This window comes from Schistocerca piceifrons, chromosome 7 (assembly GCF_021461385.2).
Source record: "Schistocerca piceifrons isolate TAMUIC-IGC-003096 chromosome 7, iqSchPice1.1, whole genome shotgun sequence".
In the NCBI taxonomy this organism is placed as follows: Eukaryota; Metazoa; Arthropoda; class Insecta; order Orthoptera; family Acrididae; genus Schistocerca; species Schistocerca piceifrons.
In genome coordinates, this window is record NC_060144.1 from 175,257,596 (window position 1) to 175,281,819 (window position 24,224).

The following is a 24,224-nucleotide window of genomic DNA, read 5'->3' on the forward strand; positions in this document are numbered from 1 at the left end:
TTATGATGTTGTAGGATTCGTATTCGAATGCCATGACTTACGATGATTAGTCTCTTGTTCATTTCAAAGTAAGAAAACAAAACAACAAGAAACAATGCTCAACTCAAAACTTAGTGGAATACACTAAGCATTTAGTAAGAGCTACTGCAAAATAACTCACTGAGGTTAAGAGTGGTTGTTAACTTAGGCCTGATCTCCGCCAGTATCTAACACAAGTGTAGTTCAGAACACCCCACACCTCAAACAGCTATGTTAAGGTGTCTGCGTAATAATTCGGCATCCCAAAACAGGAGCTGAACTTGTCTCTAGATTCTAAAGATTTGGAAGGCACATTAAAGTAACCACGAAGTTACATTTTCAAATGTGTGATCTTCTGATATGATGATACTGTACCACTAGCCTTCAAAAACACATTTACTGTAACTAGATCAGAGTAATAAATTTACTGACAGCTAGTTGTTTACTGGAGAGTTACTATAACAACAATCACACATCACCTGTTCTCTGTTGTCATATTGCTCTGCTGCCTGAGGTGCCTGTTGCAAATTATGTTTGTGGGTAGTAATCTAAATTTTATGATTCATTTGAAAATGGTCTTCATTATTCTGCAACACATGGTCTGAAGAGAGCAGAGAGAATGCATAAAAATTGATAAAGCTAATTATGACCCTGTAGAGGAAACCATGTCAGTATATGTAGTACAGATCAGAACAGCTGCTGCTGCTGATGCTATAGTCATGCTGTAATAGCAGTGACTGATGTTGCCAGCTTTCAGGATCAGCTCTGCTCAAGTATCAATAACTTTCTCTGATCCATGCGTACGAAATAAGAAAAAAGGCATGATAAGAAGAAAGTAAAAGATTCACATACAGATCAGTAATTGCCATCATAGTGCAATGGTTTTTAATTAGATTAGTGAATATAAAATCTTTCTGTGTGGTTATTTTATGTGTGTTGACTGGGTCACTGCTTTGTTGGTCAATCTGTCTGTTAAAATGACCAACTGCCACTTGTATAGCCTGCCAGTCCTCTGTTGCAGGTGATGCTATACATTGAGGAATGGGAACGTCAGTTAATGGCTGCACTGGCATAGTGTTGGAGATAACTACACAAATAAATAATCCAACTACAGCAACTACATTTTTTTTATAGTACTCTGACATAACTGAATACAAATAGCATTTCCTGGAATAGATAACTTCTAGAAACTAAGTCCACAACCTAACACACAGTGTAAGTCTGATAGTCCCCCTGACAAGTCCATATCTACGTAGTTATGAAATTTTAAACATTTTATTGGCTGTGATTCAACAACCGCATGCTATTTAATTACAGGATGTGTATACAGCCACTTCGGTTGCACAAAATTTTGTCAGTTGACCACAGTTTTGATTCACTAGGGCGATCTTCTTCAGAATAAAAAGGTACATGGAATACATGTAATCACACCATGGTTTAAAACGTCTGAGCAAAAGTATTCTCTTCAAACAGAAATGTCATAGGAATAAAAAGTACACACATCAAAAAAGGTTTTACGTCACCATGGTTTACAGAACTCCTGAAGATAGATGTTGGCTGTGGATACTGTATCACAGACACAGTCCCTTTGACTGTTCAGAGATGTCACTATACCCACCCAAAGATCTAATCAACCGTGCATGAGCATGGTCTATTAGATGGAGGGGGTCCAACAGCCAATCAGTTCCAGTCATTCCACCAGGAAGGAGGTACACGTCTCGTGTTGTCTGTAGTTCAACCATGACTTGATGGTCAGTACTGCGGTTCGATTGCGTCCGCATTGTTACCTTGTGGCAGAAAGGGCTCTCAACAAGGGAAGTGTCCAGGCGTCTCAGAGTGAACCAAGGCGGTGTTGTTCAGACTTGGAGGAGATAGAGACAGGAACTGTCAATGATATGCCTCGCTGAGGCTGTCCAAGGGCTACTACTTCGATGGATGACTGCTACCTATGGATTGTAGCTCGGAGGAACCCTGACAGCAACGCCACCATGTTGAATAATGCTTTTCGTGCAGCCACAGGATGTCATGTCGGCTCAAACTGTGCACAATAGGCTACATGTTGCGTAACTTCACTCCTGACGTCCATGGCGAGGTCCATCTTTGCAACCACGACACCATGCAGTGCAGTACAGATGGGCCCAACATGCCGAATGGACCGCTTAGGATTGGGATCATGTTCTCTTCACCGATGAGTGTCGTATATGTCTTCAACCAGACAATCATTGGAGATGTGTTTGGAGGCAACCTGGTCGGGCTGAATGCCTTAGACACACTGCCCAGTGAGTGCAGCAAGGTGGAGGTTCCCTGCTGTTTTGGGGTGGCATTATGTGGGGCTGACGTAAGCCACTGGTGGTCATGAAATGCCGTCCTCCGACCGATAATGCAACTATAGCGGCAGCATATTGGCGAAGCATTCGTCTTCATGGATGACAATTCGCACTCCCATCATGCATATCTTGTGAATGACTTCCTTAGAATAACGACATTGCTCGACTTGAGTGACCAGCATGCTCTCCAGACGTGAACTCTATCAAACACGCCTCAGATTGATTGCAACAGGCTGTTTATGGATGATGTGACCCACCAACTACTCTGAGGGATCTACGCTGAATTGCCGTTGAGGAGTGGGACAATCTGGAGCAACAGTGCCTTGATGAACTTGTGGATAGTATACCATGGTGAATACAGACATGCATCAATGCTAGAGGACATGCTACTGTGTATTAGAGGTACCGGTGTGTACACTAATCTGGACTACCATTTCTGAAGGTCTAGCTGTATGGTGGTACATCATGCAATGTGTGGTTTTCGTGAAGAATAAAAAGGGCAGAAATGATGAAACTTCCTGGAAGATTAAAACTATGTGCCGGACCAAGACTCAAACTCGGGCCCTTTGCCTTTCGTGGGCAAGTGCTTATCCTTTCTTCCAGGAGTGCTAGTTCTGCAAGGTTCGCAGGGGAGCTTCTGTGAAACTTGGAAGGTAAAAGACGAGGTACTGGCAGAAGTATAGCTGTGAGGACGGGGCGTGAGTCATGCTTGGGTAGCTCAGATGGTAGAGCACTTGCCCATGAAAGGCAAAGGTCCCGAGTTCGAGCCTTGGTCCAGCACACAGTTTTAATCTGCCAGGAAGTTTCATATCAACACACACTCCGCTGCAGTGTGGAATTCTCATTCTGGGTGGAAATGATGTTTATGTTGATCTCTATTCCAATTTTCTGTATAGGTTCCGGAACTCTCAGAACCGAGGTGATGCAAAACATTTTTTTTTTATGTGTGTAAGATGTAAAAGTATAAGATGATTGTCAACCAGATAAAATACTCCATGGGATATAATGACAACCACAAGGTCGCTTGGGACCAAGAGCAGCATAACACAGCTGCTACTGTCAGATGGTACCCAAAATAATTTAACCATAGTGACAAGGAAATTACAATTCAGTCTGACTGTAGGATAATGAATTTAATACATACTTTTAAATAACTGAATCTGCTCAATAATTAGATATGAATTTTATGACCGTAGTATTTGCCGCACTTCTGTTTCTTCTTCTTCTTCTTCTTCTTCTTCTTCTTCTTCTTCTGCAGCTCTGCAACTCGTGATGAGTCTTAGCTTCTTCGACTATCTCCTTCCATTTATCCCGGTCCCTTGCTAACATTTTCCAGTTCCTGTAGCCCATCTTCTGAACGTCTTGTATGACTCTGTTCTCCCATCTAGTTTTCTGTTGACATGTTCTCTCTGTCCACCTGGCTTTCCTTGTAATACCTTTTTTGGTATTTCTGTATCATTCACCTGTGCCACGTGTCCAGCCCACCTCGGCCTAGATGACTTCACAAATGTAACGGGCTGGTCTTTGTAGATGGCATACAATTCATAGTTGTATCCCCTCCTCCACCTTTCCCTTTCGCAAATTGGGCCAATGATTCTCCTGAGTATTCTTCTCTTGAATGCATCCAATGATTCACCATCCTTTGCTGTCACAGCTCAGGTCTCAGTGGTGTGTGTAAGCACTAGTCTGATCGGTGTTTTATAAGTGGTTAGTTTTGTGTCTTCGTCAGGAGCCTTAGAGGTAGAAACTTTGTTAAGGTGAAATAAACTTTATTGGTTGCAATTAGTCTTTGCTTTATTTTGTATGAGATATCATTTAAGGTGGTTACAGTCGAACCCAGCTACTTGGAATGATTGACTTTTTCAATTGTATAACTACCCATGATTATTTCGGCTGACATGTTCACCTTGTGCGCTTTCCCAGCAGCTTGGTGTTTTGTTTTCTGCTCATTGATATTTTGTCCTACTATCTTGCTGGCCTTTCTGAGTGCAGTGAATGTTCCTTCCATTGCCATCAGAGTTCTTGCTAATATGTCAATGTCGTCTACATGGGCCAGTACCTGCACAGATATATGAAAAATCGTTCCCTTATTAAAGATATTTGCTTCTCTCATCACCTTCTCCAAGGCAGCAGTGAATATGAAGCATGCCAGCACATCACTTTGCTGTACTCCATTTTTAATTTCAGAAGTATTGGACAACATTCCTCCAATTTTTATGCAACCTTGCATTTCTCTCCTTGTCTCACTATCCTTATCAGTTTTTTTAAATACCCTATTCACCAAGAGCTTGATATAGTTGCTCTCTGCCTATACTATCGTACACTGTTTTAAAATCAGTAAAAAAATTATATGTTCCAACCCTGTATTCCTTTGTTTTGTGCGGAATTTGTCTTAGTTTAAATATCTGGCCGATAGTTAACTTACCGGGGTAAATGCACATTGGTACAGCCCCGTTTCCCTGACTATTATTGGAAGGAGTCAGTTGTGCAGTATGTTAGAGAGGATTTTATATCCTAGATAAGCAGTGTGATCCCTCTAAAGTTACCACATCCTATTTGGTTTCATTTCTTATATGTAGGGCATAGAACTCCTTCTTTCTATGTTTGGAGCATTTCCTCTTCTTCCCATATATTAGTTTAACCAGTTTCAAGATGTTCATTTCCAATTCAGAGCCTCCTGGCTTGAAAAGTTCAGCTGGGATGTCATCTGTTTCTGCTGCCTTCTTGTTCTTTAATTTCCTCATTGCAGTACATGATCGATCTGATTTATTGTATTTCCATCTGGTGCTATCCATGTTTCCTTATGTATTTCCTTGTGTGGGAACAATGTTGAGCCTACCACCATGTTTTTAGATGTGGCAGATAGTATCAACCCTGTCCCATAGTCTTTACTTATGGCATGTTTACAATAAATGCTGATTCTTCGTCTGTAGATCTGTTCCCTTCCCACCTGGACGTTTAGGTCTCTAGCTATTTTTTTTTATATTGCGCCTGGGGCATTCATCCTATGCTATTTCCAGAGATTTATAGAAATCGTCTTTCTCCTTATCCTCTGATTCTTCAGTTGGTGCATGGTCATTAATTATGGGGTAATTGAAGAATTTCCCTTTTATCCTAAATGTCAGTAGTCTTGGGTTTACGGAGTTGAATCCAATTACTAAGTGCTTAAGTTGATGATGCACCAAAGTCCTGTCCTGAACTCATATTTCTTTTCACTACAGCTACAAAATATGTTTACTACTTTCTGTTCTAGGACTCCACTCCCGATCTTATTTCTATTAATGCTATGATGCTCTGCTTCAGGTTCATTATTTGGTCTAGCATCACTTTCAGAACACCTGGACGGTATAGTGATCTCACCGATGAATAAATCCAATTTATGCTTTATATTGTTTTTCTTTCTTTTCTCTTCTTGTCTCCCATCGTTTGGTTGCCTTTCCTCTATAGCCTTGTCCTTGCCATGTCTATCATCCTTTATCCATTTGGCTTTTTTTTTTTTTTTTTTTTTTTGTTGAAGTTTCGTGACATTAATTTTTTTCAGCGTTTTCTTCCCTTAGCCTTTGGATACGCAACTCCCAAGGCAAGGCAGCAGTTTGCTAGTTTTGGTCCGCCACGGGTATTTTATTTCTTCGGTGTCCACCATATCTGATGAACATTCCCTTAACCACCACCTGGGGAGGCACCCAATGGGAGACTAGCAGGCTCAATTCTGTTTATTTAAATTTAATAAAAAGTCTTCCCTTATTTATCATGGCTGTTATGGTACTGTAGTTGTATGTTGCAGAATGATAATGGGTTAGCCTCTTCACATCTGCTGAGAGATGGAATTAATTTTTTACTACCATGCCGCTTGTGGTAGCGATTTTCCTTTTCATGTAGCATTGGCTCCAAATTCCATCATAGATTAATGTTAGATATTATTGCTTTCTAAAAACCACCATTTCTGTAGATGACTTTATGACACAAATGCTGCTTTCAAACCAAATTTCGCATGATTATGCACAATTTTAGCACTCAAAAACTATTATCATCGCCGCACATGACACAGCTATGTGTGCGCTACAGGCTTACCCTGCCTGCAACTGCTGTTTTTTTCATTCCATTCCATTGCATTGTACCCACGTCACTTAGCACGTAGGTCATCCATACAATAGCAGGTTGAAAACCAAAAATGGATTCCTGACTTTCTTTTTTGCTTTGTCAAAAGTATTACATATTTTCAATTAACCTATGAATATTACAGTCATCATAATTATAAAAACCATTCATTATTATGCTTTGGGTTTCTATAAACAATCTCTGTTACTTCATTTACTTTTAACAGATTGTCAAAGACAGTTAACATAGCTAGAAAACATTGATACATTTAATGTAGTTTGAAAACATCGATACTTTTATCTATTGATTTTTGGGGTTATAATTTAATCAAAACATTTTCATGAAATTTTGCTCAAATTTAGGCTCTTAAATTACAAACAACTTATCTGCTAAGTTATATTCCGAGATGATTTCCTGCAGGCCAGCTGTACTATCAGTGCTGCCACTTAATGACGATGATTGTAGACAGTAGCCCACTATCTCCTTAGCGTAGACTCCAGCTGTGGACTGACCATGCCGTCGACTGACTTTAGACTGACTTGTAGAGGCCTGTTGCAGCTGAGTGTATTATCACACAGAGGAGTAGATTCAATCCGCAGGATTGACTGGTGCTGGCTGGGCGATGAGCTGCATATTTGTTGGTTCTCTGTGCAATGTGATGTCATCAGGCGAGTGATTGTCATCTGCAGAATGCATGGCAAAGTAGTTCTGTCAGCTGTGGTGCCCTTTTGAGGCAGCACTGTCAGTCTTGCAGATTGGTTGCAACTGCTGATTATGCAACCAGTGACACAGCACTGCACAAAGGTATGTTGTAGAGTGGGCCCTTGAGGATGCAACATTGACAAATCTCTTTGTCTATGCCTCCAAGAGATCCACTTCAAGCCACCTGATGGCACACTGCTAAAAGGAGACCATGTGGGGAATATATACATTATTTATTTTTGCGGTGTGCTGCATGGCTCTCTGGTAAAATGCCTCACCTGTGATGTTGACAGCCTGCTTCTCTTCTTAGCCATCATAACATTTCAAACAAAGATGCATGTTTCTTGAGCATTTCCATAAAGAGTAAAATATATAAATATGACAAAATTTAATTTGTAATGTTCTTTTTTATTTGTACTGTTTTTATTAACAATCTGTTATAAAAGATCACTAATTCAACATTTATATTTGCAATGAAAATTGGACTTTTGTGTATGATGTGTAATTAGCAATAAGACGACCTGCATTTTTCATAAAAATGACAGATAATCATCAATTAACATATATTAGATGAATTTTGTATTTAAATGACTTATGTATTTGAACTGAACAGGTGAAATAATAATAATGACAGAAACTAGACTCAAACCAGTGATATAACGGTCTTGAGTGCTACTCCCCCCCCCCCCCCCCCCCCTCAAGTATGACCCCATTGTTATGTATTTTTTACTTCATGGAAATACTTGTAGAACATGAAACTTAATTAAAAAATTTTTGTTGCAAGGAATCGAATCTGTGCTGCGTTTGTGGTATACGAGCGCTCTGCCACAGAGCCACACTGCCTTTCGAAAAATTGATCTCATTTTATTTTATATTAAAGATGCTCAGGAAACTACAAAGTCAGTTTCCTTGAGTTTTTGAGAGTTGCATTGAACTGCTATGGGCGGCATCAAACTGCTATGGGTGATTAGTATTGACTTCTGAACTTAAAATACTATGAATTTAAAAAAAAAAAAAATACAAAAATCTGATTGCCATGTGTCTCTTTGTAAAAAGCTACAACATCCATATGAAGGATGAGTGTATGACATAGAGAAACCTAAAGATGGTATGGCTGTGTTCATCGAGGACACTTGCCACAGTGTGCTTTCAGTCTCCACAACAACTTTCAACCAGTTACAGTTACTATTCATGCACCCCAAAAGACCATCTCTGACCGCTGTTCAGCTCTTATTGAACTGATCAAAGAACTTCCTCATCCATTTCCTCTAATAGATTTTAACACACACACACAACCTGATGTGGAGCTCAATGCTATATGGCCATTTCTGCCACATGTTTCAATACTCACACTCATCAGAACCTATATAGTACTTCCCATTTATGTAGGATCATGAAATTTGAGAAGAAGCGAAGTTTCACAGTACAAGTAAAGAAAAAAATACAATAATTGTTAATTTGTAATTATATCACATAAAAATATTTTTTTCCCATTTGTTGCCCATCTGTTAAGACCCCTTTTCCTCAGAAGCAGGTATAGGTATCAAGTTGAAATTTATGCTACATACTAAGGTCAAAAGTCATTTGGCAATGTGAAAAATTTAAGCTTTTAAGTCAGTGCAATCAAAAGATGTAGCTATATGTGCCATATTTTGATACAAACTCACTCATCAGAGCCTATAGATGAATGAGTCTACTTGTATACACATGTTGGGCATGGTGGTGTAGTGGTAAAGCAAGTGCCTAGAAGCAGAGAAGTCATGGGATCAAATCCGTCTGAATACGGATTTTTCAGTCTTCGTTTTAACCTAGCCTTCTCCTGTCAGCTTTCTGAGGAGTCATCAGAAACAACATGTGGTTTGGATTTCACATTAAACTATAGGTCCCTTACCCTGGTTGGATAACTGGAGTAGATTAGGGACATACAAGTTGCCGAAGTGGCGTCCAGCAGAAAGATTTGCACCAGGCCAGTGACCCACTCGAAATTATTATCGTTATCTATATACATAATTAAGTTTGTATGGTAGCCTCAGAGCATGAGTGTTATCGCACTTGCCGGAGTTTTTTATATGACATCAGGAAATAAGCAAATAGCCTGTATTTCTGTGTTAGAAGGAGTCTGTAAAGAGAGGACATCTGGACTTCTGCTCAGCTTCAATAATGAATAAGAATGGAAGGTTCTTCTTTATTTGAGAACTTGAATCCATCAAATCTGTGATAAAGTTACACCTGTAGGACCAAATGGTACTCAGTACTTTATGAGGTATCAACAGCCTTTGGAACCAGTTTTGGGACAGTTATTACACTGAAGCACCAAACAAACTGGTATAAGCATGCGTATTCAAATACAGAGATACGTAAACAGGCAGAATACGGCGCTGCAAGCAGCACCGCCTATATAAGACAACAAGTGTCGGGCGCAGTAGTTAGATAAATTACTGCTGCTACAATGGCAGGTTGTCAAAATCTAAGTGAATTTGAACATGGTTTTATAGGTGGCACATGAACAATGAGACACAGCATCGCGATGAAGTGGGGATTTTCCTGTATGACCATTTCACGAGTCTAGTGTTTCAGGGATCCGGTAAAACATCTAATCTCCAAAATTGCTGTGACCAGAAAAAGATCCAGCAAGAACGGGATCAACGACAACTGAAGAGAATTGTTCAATGTGACAGAAGTGCAACCCTTCCACAAATTGCTGCAGATTTCAGTACTGGGTCATCAACAAGTGTCAGTGTGTGAACCATTCAACAAAACATCATAGATATGGTCTTTTGGAGCCAAAGGCCCACTTGTGTGCCCTTGATGATTGCACGACACAAAGCATTACGCTTCACCTGGGCCCGTCAACACAGACATTGGACTGTTGGTGACTGGAAACATGTTGAATGGTCTCTTTTTAAATTATATTGAGCAGCTGGACATATACAGGTATGGAGACAACCTCATGAATCCGTGGACCCTGCATGTCAGCAGGAGATTGTTCAAGCCGGTGGAGGCTCTGTAATGGTGTGGGGCGTGTGCAGTTGGAGTGATATGGGACCCCTGATATGTCTAGATATGACTACAACAGGTGATACATATGTAAGCATCCAGTCTAATCACATGCATCCATTCAGGTCCATTGTGAATTGCGACAGACTTTGGCAATTCCAGCAGGAAAATGAAACACCCCACACATCCAGAACTGCTTCAGAGTGGCTCCAGGAACACTCTTCTGAGTTCAAATACTTCCACTGGTCGCCAAACTCCCCCAACATGAACATTATTGAGCATATCTGGAATTGCAATGTGCTGTTCAAAAGAGGTCTCCACCCCCTCGTACTCTTACAGATTTATGAAGAGCCCTGCAGAATTCATGGTGTCAGTTCCCTCCAGCACTACTTCAGACATTTGTTGAGTCCACGCCACATAATGTTGACGCACGTCTTTGTGCTCACAGGGGCCTTACACGATATTAGGCAGATGTACCAGTTTCTTTTGCTCTTCTGTGTATATCCCAACTTGTCGGGGGATGTTATCTTCTCTGCCTGCCCAAAGCTAGGCATCCACAAGCGGATATTTCATTGTTGCCCTCAACAGCTGCTTAGGAGACAGTGTTGAATGAATGATTAATCAAATGGTACTGCACTTGGATTCTCAAATGATGAAATCTTATCAGTTGTTTGCAATGAGTTTAGGACTCACTCCCTGATAGCCTGACTCTACTAGAAGCAGCTTATATAGAGACATAAGTGACATCTCAGAGGGATATTGGATAAGCATGTGACACAATGTGCTTCACCCACATCTACATTTACTTGGCTACTCTGCAAATCACACTTAAGTGCCTGGCAGAGGGTTCATCAATCCATCTTCATAATACTCTGTTATTCCACTCTTGAACAGTGCTCTGATACAACTAATGCCTGTATCTTTCTGTACGAGCTCTGATTTCCCTTATTGTATTGTGATGATTGTTTCTACCTGTGTAGGTGAGTGTCAACAAAATATTTTCGCATTCGGGGAACAAAGATGGTGATTGAAATTTAGTGAGAGAAGATCCCGCTGCAATGAGAGATACCTTTGTTTTAATGATATCCACCCCAAATCCTGTATCATGTCCATGATATTCTCTTCCCTATTTCTCGATAATACAAAATGTGCTGGTCTTCTTTGAACTGTCTCATGGTACTCCGTTAACCGTATCTAGTAAGGATCCGATACCGTGCAACAGCACTCCAAAAGAGGGCGGACAGGCGTAGTGTAGGCAGTCTCTGTAGTAGATCTGTTGCATCTTCTAAGTGTTCTGCCAGTAAGATGCAGTCTTTGGTTCACCTTGCCCACAGTGTTTTACTTGTGTTCTTTCCAACTCAAGTTGTTCAGATTAGTAATTCTTAGGTATTTAGTTGAATTTACAGCCTTCAGGTTTGATGGATTTATTGTGTAATTGAAGTTTAATGGATTCGTTTTAGCACTCATGTGTATAGCCTCATACTTTTTGTTATTTAGAGTCAGTTGACAATTTTCACACCATTCAGATATCTTATTTAAATAGTTTTGCAGTTGGTTTCGATCTTCTTATCACTATACTAGAAGATAAATGACAGCACCATCTGGAAAAAACCTAAGGTGGCTGCTCTGATTGCCTCCTGAATTGTTTATATAAATAGGAGAAACAGAGGAGCTATGACACTATCGTGGGGAATGCCAGAAATCACTTCGGTTTTACTTGGTGACTTTCCACCAGTTACTATGAACTGTGTAACCTCTCTGACAGGAAATTACGAATACAGATGCATAACTGAGATGATATTCCATAAGCACGTAATTTGATTACAAGCTGCTTGTGAGGTACGTTGTCAAAAGCCTTCTGCAAATCTAGGAATATGGAATCAATTTGAAATCCTTTGTCACTAGCACTCAACACTTAGTGTCAGTAAAGAGCTAGTTGTCTTTCACAAGAACAGTGTTTTTTAAATCCATGTTGTCTGTGTGTCAGCAGATCTTTCTCTTCAAGGTAATCATGATATTTGAACACAATATATGTTCCAGAACCCTGCTGCATATTGGCGTTAATGATATGACCCTGTAATTTAGTGGATTACGCCTATTGCTTGTCTTGTTTATTGCTGTGACCAGTGTAACTTTCCAGTCTTTGGGTACGGATCTTTTGTCGAACGAGCAGTTGTGTATGATTGTTAAGTATGGGGCTATTGCATCAGCATACTCCGAGAGGAACCTAATTGGTATACAGTCCAGACAGGAAGATTTGCTTTGATTAAGTGATGTAAATTGATTCACTATTCTGAGGATATCTACTTCTAAGTTACTCATGTTGGCAGCTCTTCTTGATTTGAATTGTGGAATATATACTTCTACTAACAAAGAGATAGAGGAGCTGGCCAGTACATACCTCAGCTCAGTACAGCCGATAGATACACAAAACACAAAACCGAAAATTTACATTCCTAGCTTTCGGAACAAATGTTCCTTCATCAGGGAGGAGAGAGGGGAAAGAAAGGGAAGAAGGGAAAGTGGGTTCAGTTACTCACAACCCAGGTTATGAAGCAACAGGGAAAGGAAAACAGGGAGGGTAGCAAGGATGGAGGCATGGTTGTCAGAGGGAAGCCAAAGATATTCTACTGTAAGTACTGTGCCAGCTTCAAACCAAAGAGGATGCATACAGAAGTAAAGAGGTATATAGTATAAAGATAAACACAACTATATAGGATGAAAAGATGCGTGAATGGCTAAAGAGGAAAGGGAAAGAGGAGAAGACTGAGGAGTAAATGGGAGTGAGGTTGTTTAACGTAGGTTCAGTCCAGGGGGATGGCGGGATGAAAGGATGTGTTGGAGTGCAAGTTCCCATCTCCGCAGTTCAGAGGGACTGGTGTTGGGTGGGAGAAGCCAAATGGCACATACGGTGTAGCAGGTTCCTAGATCCCTAGAGTTATGCTGGAGGATATGCTCTGCTACTGGGTATTGGACATCTCCTAGGCGGACAGTTCGTCTGTGACCGTTCATGCGCTCAGCCAGTTTAGTTGTTGTCATACCAATGTAAAAGGCTGTGCAGTGCAAACATGTCAGCTGATAAGTGACATGTGTAGTTTCACACGTGGCCCTGCCTTGAATTGTGTATGTTTTACCAGTGGCAGGGCTGGAGTAGGTGGTTGTGGGGGGATGCATGGGGCAGGTTTTGCAGCGGGGTCGGTTACAGGGGTAGGAACCGCTGGGTAGAGAAGGTAGTCTGGGAATATTGTAGGGTTTGACAAGGATGTTAAGGAGGTTAGGGGGGCAACGAAAGGCAACTCTGGGTGGTGTGGGGAGAACTTTGTCAAGGGATGATCTCATTTCAGGGGTTGACTTGAGAAAGTCATATCCCTGGCGGAGTAATTTGTTGATGTATTCGAGGTCAGGATAATATTGGGTGACAAGAGGGATGCTTCTGTGTGGTCTGGGGGTAGGAACATTGTTGTTGGACGGGGAGGAATGTATTGCTCGGGAGATCTGTTTGTGGACAAGGTCTGCAGGATAGTTGCGGGAGAGGAAAGCACTGGTCAGGTTATTGGTGTAATTGTTGAGGGATTCGTCACTGGAGCAGATACGTTTGCCACGAATACCTAGGCTGTAGGGAAGGGAGCGTTTGATGTGGAATGGATGGCAGCTATCAAAGTGAAGGTACTGTTGTTTGTTTGTGGGTTTGATATGGACAGAGGTGTGGATGTGAGCTTCAACAAGATGAAGGTCAACATCCAGGAAGGTGGCTTGGGTTTTGGAGAAGGACCAGGTGAAATTCAGATTCGAAAAGGAGTTGAGTTTATGGAGGAAATTAAGGAGTGTTTCTTCACCATGAGTCCAGACCACAAAGATGTCATCTATAAACCTATACCAGGCCAGGGGAAGTAGCTGTTGGGTCTTCAGTAAAGCCTCCTCCATGCGGCCCATGAAGAGTATGGCATAGGACGGAGCCATCCTGGTTCCCATGGCCGTTCCCCTGATTTGTTTGTAGGTCTGGCCTTCAAGAGTGAAGTAATTATGGGTGAGGATGAAGTTGGTAAGTGTGATAAGGAACGAGGCTTTTGGAAGATCTTCGGGTGGGTGTTGGGAGAGGTAGTGCTCAAGGGCAGAGAGACCATGGGTATGTGGGATGTTTGTGTAAAGGGATGTAGCATCTATGGTGACAAGAAAGGTTTCAGGTGGGAGAGGAGTGGGAATGGATTTGAGGCGTTCTAGGAAGTGGTTTGTGTCTTTGATGTAGGATGGGAGTCTGCGCGTGATAGGTTGGAGGTGTTGGTCTACCAGAACTGAGATACGTTCTGTTGGGGCTTTGAAGCCTGCTACAATGGGACGGCCAGGATGGTTCTCTTTGTGGATTTTGGGTAATAGGTAGAAGGTAGGGGTACGTGGCTCAGGTGGAGTTAATAAGTCTATGGAAGCCGTTGTGAGGCCTTGTGAAGGACCTTGGATTTTTAGGATTTTCTGCAGCTCAGTCTGGATGGAGGGAATGGGATCCTGGGTAACAGCTTTGTAGGTTGAGGTGTCAGAGAGTTGACGCAGTCCTTCTGCCTCATACTCCACACGGTCAAGTACCACAGTTGTGGAGCCTTTATCCGCCGGGAGGACGACAATAGAGCGGTCTGTTTTCAGCTCCTTAATGGCACGGGATTCAGCTGGGGTGATGTTGGGGGTTGTCGGGATGTTGTTCAAGAAGGACTGGGAGGCAACACTGGATGTGAGGAATTCCTGAAATGTCTGCAAGGGATGGTTTTGGGGGAGGGGAGGAGGGTCCCTTTGAGAAAGCGGTCGGAACCGTTCTAGACAGGGTTCAGCACTGGGTCTAGTATTTGGGGGCTGTGTTTCGGTAGTGAAGTGATATTTCCAGTTGAGGTTCCGGGTGAATGAGAGGAGATCTTTAACCAGGGCAGTGTGGTTGAATCTAGGCGTGGGGCTAAAGGTAAAGCCTTTTGATAGAACAGATGTCTCTGGAGGAGAGAGGGATCTGAATGAGAGGTTTAGAACTGAATTGGGACTGGTGATATATGGCATTTGACTGTGTTTATAGTTGAGATTTAGTCTGTGTGGGATATGTGCTGGGATGGGGAGATTGAGTAGGGTGGCTAGGCTAGGTTTGTTGGCTATGAGGGGGGTTTGTTGAAGGTTCTGTTGTGGTTGGTGTTTGTGAGGGATAGGGACCCCACTTCTTAGGTGTTGCACTAGCACTGTGGATAGTTTTTTCAGGTGGTGTGTGGCATGGAACTCAAGTTTGCAGCTGGCTTCTAGGATGATGTTCCCGAGTGTGTTCTCCAAGCAAGGGTTTGAGGGGTGGAGGACTTTGAAGAGAGATAGGAGCTGTTGGGAGTGGTGGTTACATGAAGTAGTGTAGAGATTCAGGACAAGTTGGGTAAGGGCTAAGGATTGAAGGTTCTGGAAGTCCAGGAGAGACTGGTGGAAGGAGGAGTTGCACCCAGAAGTGGGAACTTTTAAGGTAAGTCCTTTAGGGGTAATTCCAAAGGTTAAGCAGGACCGGAGGAAAAGTATGTGGGATTGCAGTTTGGCTACGGTGAATGCATGTTTCCGGAATGAATGTAAATAATGTGGTATAGGATTAGGGTACATAGTGCGTAACTGGTGGGTAGGGAAATTAAATAACTAAAGTTAAAATAGTAATCATAAGGAGGAATAAAACACGGAGGGAAGCGCGAGAAAGAAAGAAATTGTGTTGGTAATGTTCAATACCAAAGGAAGACCACTAAATAAGAAAAATACGGAAAAAGTTGACCAGACCAAGCAAGTATGTCCAGATCAGGGGAAAAGAACACATGTTGCTCAAAAACAGAGATAGCGAGTGGCGAAAAAAAGGAGATCGCACGTGCCGCAAAAAAGATCACACATGCCGTGAAAAAGATCGCGGGTAGTGCAGAAATGTCCCAAAAAAATTTTCCTGTGGCAGAGAAAGATAGCCAATGGCACAAAATTATCGCCAGTAACATGAAATCGACGGAAATGGATGATACTGGTAGGTGTGGAAGAGATTGTTGGCAGTGATTGTTCGCTGGAAAACAGCGAATAACGAACATTAAAACTATGGAATGTTACATAAATAAATCAATAAATAAAAAAAGAGAAGTGGACTATAAACAGAACAAGATAATAAAAGGAAAATGAAACTAGCACAGCTGGTGACGAAAATATTTATTTATGTATATATAAAACACTGAAGAAGAGAAAGTGTTTAGATGACAGATGTAAGTGATAGCTAACAAAAGGGACAAAACATTGAAGGATGTGGACCATATAGGTGATCTAAATGATTAACGGAAAATCTCATATAAAGATGTGAAACAAATACTAACAAAGAGATAGAGGAGCTGGCCAGTACTTACCTCAGCTCAGTACAGCCAATAGATACATCCCACATACCCATGGTCTCTCTGCCCTTGAGCACTACCTCTCCCAACGCCCACCCGAAGATCTTCCAAAAACCTCGTTCCTTATCACACTTACCAACTTCATCCTGACACATAATTACTTCACTTTTGAATGCCAGACCTACAAACAAATCAGGGGAACGGCCATGGGAACCAGGATGGCTCCATCCTATGCCATACTCTTCATGGGCCGCATGGAGGAGGCTTTACTGAAAACCCAACAGCTGCTTCCCCTGGCCTGGTATAGGTTTGTAGATGACATCTTTGTGGTCTGGACTCATGGTGAAGAAACACTCCTTAATTTCCTCCATAAACTCAACTCCTTTTCGAATCTGAATTTCACCTGGTCCTTCTCCAAAACCCAAGCCACCTTCCTGGATGTTGACCTTCATCTTGTAGAAGCTCACATCCACACCTCTGTCCATATCAAACCCACAAACAAACAAACAACAGTACCTTCACTTTGATAGCTGCCATCCATTCCACATCAAATGCTCCCTTCCCCACAGCCTAGGTATTCGTGGCAAACGTATCTGCTCCAATGATGAATCCCTCAACAATTACACCAATAACCTGACCAATGCTTTCCTCTCCCGCAACTGTCCTGCAGACCTTGTCCACAAACAGATCTCCCGAGAAATACATTCCTCCCCGTCCAACAACAATGTTCCTACCCCCAGACCACACAGAAGCATCCCTCTTGTCACTCAATATTATCCTGGCCTCGAATACATCAACAAATTACTCCGCCAGGGTTATGACTTTCTCAAGTCAACCCCTGAAATGAGATCATCCCTTGACAAAGTTCTCCCCACACCACCCAGAGTTGCCTTTCGTCGCCTGCCTAACCTCCTTAACATCCTTGTTAAACCCTACAATATTCCCAGACTACCTTCTCTACCCAGCAGTTCCTACCCCTGTAACCGACCCCGTTGCAAAACCTGCCCCATGCATCCCCCCACAACCACCTACTCCAGCCCTGCTACTGGTAAAACATACACAATTCAAGGCAGGGCCACGTGTGAAACTACACACGTCATTTATCAGCTGACATGCCTGCACTGCATAGCCTTTTACATTGGTATGACAACAACTAAACTGGCTGAGCGCATGAACGGACACAGACGAACTGTCCGCCTAGGAGATGTCCAATACCCAGTAGCGGAGCATGCCCTCCAGCATAACTCTAGGGATCTAGGAACCTGCTACACCGTATGTGCCATTTGGCTTCTCCCACCCAACACCAGTCCCTCTGAACTGCGGAGATGGGAACTTGCACTCCAACACATCCTTTCATCCCGCCATCCCCCTGGACTGAACCTACGTTAAACAACCTCACTCCCATTTACTCCTCAGTCTTCTCCTCTTTCCCTTTCCTCTTTAGCCGTTCACGCATCTTTTCATCCTACATAGTTGTGTTTATCTTTATACTATATACCTCTTTACTTCTGTATGCACCCTCTTTGGTTTGAAGCTGGTACAGTACTTACAGGAGAACATCTTTGGCTTCCCTCTGACCACCATGCCACCATCCTCGCTACCCTCCTTGTTTTCCTTTCCCTGTTGCTTCATAACCTGGGTTGTGAATAACTGAACCCACTTTCCCTTCTTCCATTTCTTTCCCCTCTCTCCTCCATGATGAAGGAACATTTGTTCCGAAAGCTAGGAATGTAAATTTTCGGTTCTGTTTTTTGTGTATCTATCGGCTGTACTGAGCTGAGGTAAGTACTGGCCAGCCCCTCTATCTCTTTGTTAGTATTTGTTTCACATCTTTATATGAGATTTTCCATTAGTCGTTGAAATATAGACTTCATCTTCTTTGATGGAGGAATTTCGGAAGGCCGTGTTTAGTATCTCTGCTTTAGCAGCACTTTCATCGATAGTATTTCCATTCTATCGTGCAGAGAAAGCATTGATTGTGTCTTGCCTCTAGCATACGACCAGAACCTCTTTGGATTTTCTGCCAGGTTATATAAGCTATAATATCCTGAGCCAACCTAAAAGAAGGAAAATTTGTGGCTGTGCATCATTGTTATTGAAGTCCCTTCTCATAAAATAGTTATTTGAAAGTTGAGTGTGAAACATGATCTCAGATAAACTTACTCCATAGAATGGTGTCGCATAAGGTAGTGTGTTATGCGCTCTTCCCTTTGCTCTAAATAACATAACCAGGACAATAAAGAGCATTATGACAAGCTTGCTGTTTGCCACAATATTATGAAATATTGTTATTCCTACACTGTTACAGTGACAACTCATCAAAATTTCAACTTGTTCTTGTAGCACTCTCCTTATATCTCCAAAACATAAGTTTTATTTTTTCCACTGGATAACATTTGTGTCAGTTACTGCCATTTGCGGTGGATATTTAATTTAACCCACTTGTGATATGAGGACATCCTTCTCAGTTTCAGCAACTCTGAGGGTTCTGGACCTCATATACAAGGGAAGCTCATCTGGGTATCACATTTGTACAACCATAGGTGAGAGCATTGAAGGCCATGAATATTCTGGAGTGCCTCCATTAGAAAAGTTATAATGCTGACAGATCAAGCTTACTGCAATTTTACAGGACATTCATTCACTCTCAAGTGGACTAAGAGTGTAACACTTATGGATTGGAACAAACTTCTTATTTGAAAATATTAAATGAAGTGTATCATGATTCAAAGACTTCTTGATGGGGCTTATAGGACAAACTCCACCCTTTTGAGCTAACAATCTGGTGGCAGCATGGTACAGTGAAACATACATTTAGGGCCATGTCAGCTACAGAGTTTCCTACATTCAGTACCATTGCTCACCACCAATAACGTAACTAAGTAACCACCTACAACCTACATAGTTCATCTGGAAATATACATTGTTGTTAGGGATCCAAGGGAAGCATCATAGCCGCACGGGATTAGCGCTGCAGTCATGGACTGTGCGGCTGGTCCCGGCGAAGGTTCGAGTCCTCCCTCGGGCATGGGTGTGTGTGTTTGTCTTTAGGACAATTTAGGTTAAGTAGTGTGTAAGGTTAGGGACTGATGACCTTAGCAGTTAAGTCCCATAAGATTTCACACACATTTGAACATTTTTGAAGCATCATACGTTCAGTCTCAGCATAATAGACATGGGGGTCTCTCTCAGCAATGGAACAAACTACTACCATGGTTGATCAGTATGCCCCAAATAATTTTATTTTAAACATGTATACCGGCTGTTCAGTGGTTTACGCTGATGGCTCCAAGCAGTGGTCTTAATAGTCTGCCTTAAAATACATTTATGAAGGTAATTTTTACTGTCTTTCTAGCAGAGTTGTATGTAGCCATTGCAGCTCTCAAGAAATTGTTTGTTGCACTAGCTGAGAAACCCAGAGTATCCTGGGTATTTATTTATAACTGTGCACAAGATTTTGTATGCATGGAATTTATTTGTTACTTATAAAGCTTCTTTGTATACAGTGTTTGAAGTAATATGATTGGGGATGTGAATTACAAGCTTGTTTGCTTCACTAACACGAGAGAGCCACACAGAGCTGGGAATTCAAAAAGCACCTGACGCTAAGGTCCATGCCTGCAACACAGCATCTGGCATTGTGTTTTGGATATGGTTATGACATAGCATAATCTCACTGGAAACTGTACACGTTTAAAGTGAAATGGTAAATTGGTAGGAATAATCAGGATTTAGGGTGTAAAAACTCGTTCACATGTCCCACTTACTATCAAAATTTCAACTCTGATGTGACATTGGAGAGAAGTAACTTTAAACCTCTGTGAGTGAAAGGTTCTGAGGAGAGAGATAATGCATGACATTCTTGATCAGAGTTAAGTCACGCCTTGGTTTTGCAAGGAATTTCCATTGGTTTCCTGAGACCACGCAGTCCTCAGTCTTTTAGCTGTTCCAGTGTATTGAAGAGACTTGACCATTTCTAGGCATTTTTAATCATAAACAAAACAAAATCAAAATGTAATGAGTAAGCACCCAAATCACAAAGCAAACTTGAGAAATTTGTTTTTCCTAGAAAGAATATAAATGAAACCTATCGAAAGAAGCAACACTAAATCTCTGTGTCCTGGACAAGTAAATTCACTGTTAGTTTGTTTTTATGATTGCTGCATGTAATTCTGTCACTGATGCAAACTTCCAAAAATACATGTCACTGAGTTTAAAGAAACAAACAGTGCCATATATATTGGTTTTTTGGTGTACTTCAGAACTGACAGCACCATCTATTGGTTCTTTTATGTACAATGCCATGATAACTAAACATCTGAACCACCAAGGTGAGCAGATGATTATAGATAAGACTGTTAAGTTATGATATCTTTTTCTAATGTTCCAGGCTGCACTCAAGTTACCTGTGAAAACTCCATGGAATTTTGTGTAGTTCTTTTAGAGATTATCATTTTCAAGCAGAGACACAATGGTTTTAAAGTTTTATTATCAGTGTGGATTGCAGACAAATTTCTCATCTGATTCTCTGTTCCTCTTCTGAACATCTGGTGAATGTACCCAATAGAAAAACTTCGTCAGCCTTTTCTCCCTTCAAAACCACAATGGAAAGCTATTCTGTGAAGTATAGCAATCTATGATAATTGGATGGCAAGTGCAGTAGCTGAAAAGACTTCGGAGAAAAGTACAGTGGCTGTAGGTGCCTTCCCCTTACATGAATGTGTTCATGAAATGGTCAGTCATTGAGAAGTGGGAAAGAGAGTGGCTGAAAATGTGGAGAATAGACTCCATATTCCCAAAGCAACCACTCAGTCATAGTGTACCTCCAACCAGTCGCTTGGGCAGAATGAGGGGATTCTAGCTCATCTCCGTACAGGCATTGTTCATAAACTGGTAACTTCCTACTGCATGTAGAAGAGTCAGTATAGTATTATTTCTGTGACACCAGCATACCAGTACACCACCATTTGGCAGTGTGTGGTCCGTGTGTTGAGCAGTGGGCATCAAGGCAAAGCTAGCAGTACATCTTGATTTAGGCATTGGCACTGTCATTGGTGGTAAGTTCCTATGGGACCAAACTGCTGAGGTCATCGGTCCCTAGACACTGACAGTAAAATTTTGTGAGGCCAGCTCTAATCTCTAAATGCTGAAGAGAAAGATATGAGTTTTCTAAACTGGTTGCTACTACTTATGCAGTATTTGTTGTATTAATTTCTATCCATAGTGTTTTTCAATTTCTTAACGATGTAAACTTATTTTTTTACTTCACCGTCTTTGCCTGCTCCTGAACAATTAGAGATTATCAAATTTAGAAGAATGCTATTTACAACAAGATTGAGTGCTCTAAAACCAACTGCTACGATCCAGTTGCTGAGAGTTCTCACTGCAGCACAGACTTTTGTGTTCTTTTAATATCTGGTTCGCTTCCTTATTTAGCAGTTAGGCAGCTGATGGTTGGTATGGTTGAAAAAACCACCATACTTAATAACTATCAGATTTCGTATGTCTTAAGCTCTAGATTTGTTGGCGCTAGAGGTACACTCGTGTCTCAGGTACAGTTCTGCAAGACATTTATAAGATACCCAGCTACCAGTTTCACATCCTTTGGCGCATTCTCTTTGAAGAGTGTCACTGAATAGTGATAGACTATTTCTCAAAACTAAAAATTATAAACAAAGATAATGAGAACTTGTGGAGGAATAAGAACATTGTATGTGGTACGACTGATGATGTTTTCTTATTATCAAAGTGACATAATAAAATATATAAGCCATGACATATTAAAAAGGACACACAGCAAATTTTTAATTTCTTTGAAATTGTGATGTATAAAGACTTAATTATGTTTGTACCTTATTTGCAGGTGAAGTGGAAAATACTAAGGACGAAAAAGTAATTTTCTTGGGTAATGGCACAGCTGAACTGGTGGAAGTCAAAGAAGAAAAAAGAGAAAACAATGTAAAGACAGAGGTTGAGGAAGTGGGAAAAGGAGGACCGAGCAAGTGGGAGGTGTCCAGCAGCAGCAGTATTGAAGAAGTTAGCATTAACAGTGATCAGTCACACGAGAAAGATGATTCACCAGACATTGAGGTAGTCAAGGAAGTGAGCTTTGAGGAGAGGCTGAAAATAGTTGATAGCATTGGTATGTCATTTCCACATTTATTGTATCTATTACACCTGTTTACCAATCAGTTCTGAAGAGTCCCATTTTCACTTTTTGTTAGAACTGAGTGGCGACAGTGAAGAGGAGGAAACTAGTGTTCTACACGCAGATGACATCAATGAAGTTATGGAAGTGGGAAAGAGTTCACGGTAATTATTTCTCTAATTATTTGTGTGTGTGTGTGTGTGTGTGTGTGTGTGTGTGTGTTTTGCACAACACTTATAGCTTATCCATTGTTTCTGGTTCCAGGAAAGCAGTAAAGGATGAAGAAGTAGAAGAAAAAGAAGCACCTAGCAGAGGATGGTATAAACCAAAGTGGTAGCAAATATATCTTTCCTACAAAAAAGTGTCATACAATGTACAAAATGTGAAATTTTTTATTGTAATGTTGACTGTTTTGTCTGATACGTTTCATCTTCATTGTTATAAAGATTTTTGAGTGATTCAAACTTTTATTGTGTAACAGCCAGCCTTGCACATTATTACTTACTAACTGAGAGATAGTTTTGTAGCATTTAAAATACTATGTTGTCCTCTTCCTGCATGTAAATGCCATTTTCAAAGATATTGCTTCAGCATGTCTAATTTTTGACACTGTAAGTAATTCTTAGATTGATACTTACACAGCAGTAGGTACACTTCAGGTAAGTGAAAGAAATTGCTTCAATCTTCGTTAGTGCACACTTTTCACATGCCAACAGAGGATGTGCACTTTACAGTCATACTGGCAATGCAACATAGTTTATGTGCTAATGCAGTCACAGCATCATATTAAAGGCATTACATGAAATAAAGCGTAACATCAGTTGAAAGATTCTGAAGATGTGGGTAAAGTGTAGAAGACAGTCACCAGGATTTGAATATGACTTCAAGCTCTGAAAGAACTGGCATTTTTGCCTTCAGAGAACATTGAACAATCTCACATCCAACACCTTTACCAGTTGCATTCAAGACTGTTTGCTGCTTCCCATTAAATGACCATCATAAGATTGTAATGATGGGAGAAAAATAGAGACAAAAGTAAAATAAATAATAAAGTACAAATTCACAGGATTTATTCAGGCACACACAGCAAGTGCAATTAACAGGTAACCATTTCAAGTACACACCAGCAAAGAGATTAAATACACTCCTGGAAATTGAAATAAGAACACCGTGAATTCATTGTCCCAGGAAGGGGAAACTTTGACACATTCCTGGGGTCAGATACATCACATGATCACACTGACAGAACCACAGGCACATAGACACAGGCAACAGAGCATGCACAATGTCGGCACTAGTACAGTGTATATCCACCTTTCGCAGCAATGCAGGCTGCTATTCTCCCATGGAAACGATCGTAGAGATGCTGGATGTAGTCCTGTGGAACGGCTTGCCATGCCATTTCCACCTGGCGCCTCAGTTGGACCAGCATTCGTGCTGGACGTGCAGACCGCGTGAGACGACGCTTCATCCAGTCCCAAACATGCTCAATGGGGGACAGATCCGGAGATCTTGCTAGCCAGGGTAGTTGACTTACACCTTCTAGAGCACGTTGGGTGGCACAGGATACATGCGGAC

General features: G+C 41.3%; 1 protein-coding gene across 1 annotated transcript in view; it reads left to right on the top strand.

Moving 5' to 3' along the window:
• LOC124804721 (exosome complex component RRP45-like) overlaps window positions 1–23,104 on the top strand; it is a 66,893-nt gene extending 43,789 nt beyond the window's left edge. Inside the window, exons 7-9 of the mRNA XM_047264997.1 lie at window positions 22,362–22,640; window positions 22,723–22,810; window positions 22,911–23,104. Coding sequence (XP_047120953.1) covers window positions 22,362–22,640; window positions 22,723–22,810; window positions 22,911–22,983 — 440 coding nt within the window. The 3' untranslated portion in view covers window positions 22,984–23,104. The remainder of the gene's footprint in view (window positions 1–22,361; window positions 22,641–22,722; window positions 22,811–22,910) is intronic.
• The last annotated feature ends 1,120 nt before the right edge of the window (window positions 23,105–24,224 follow it).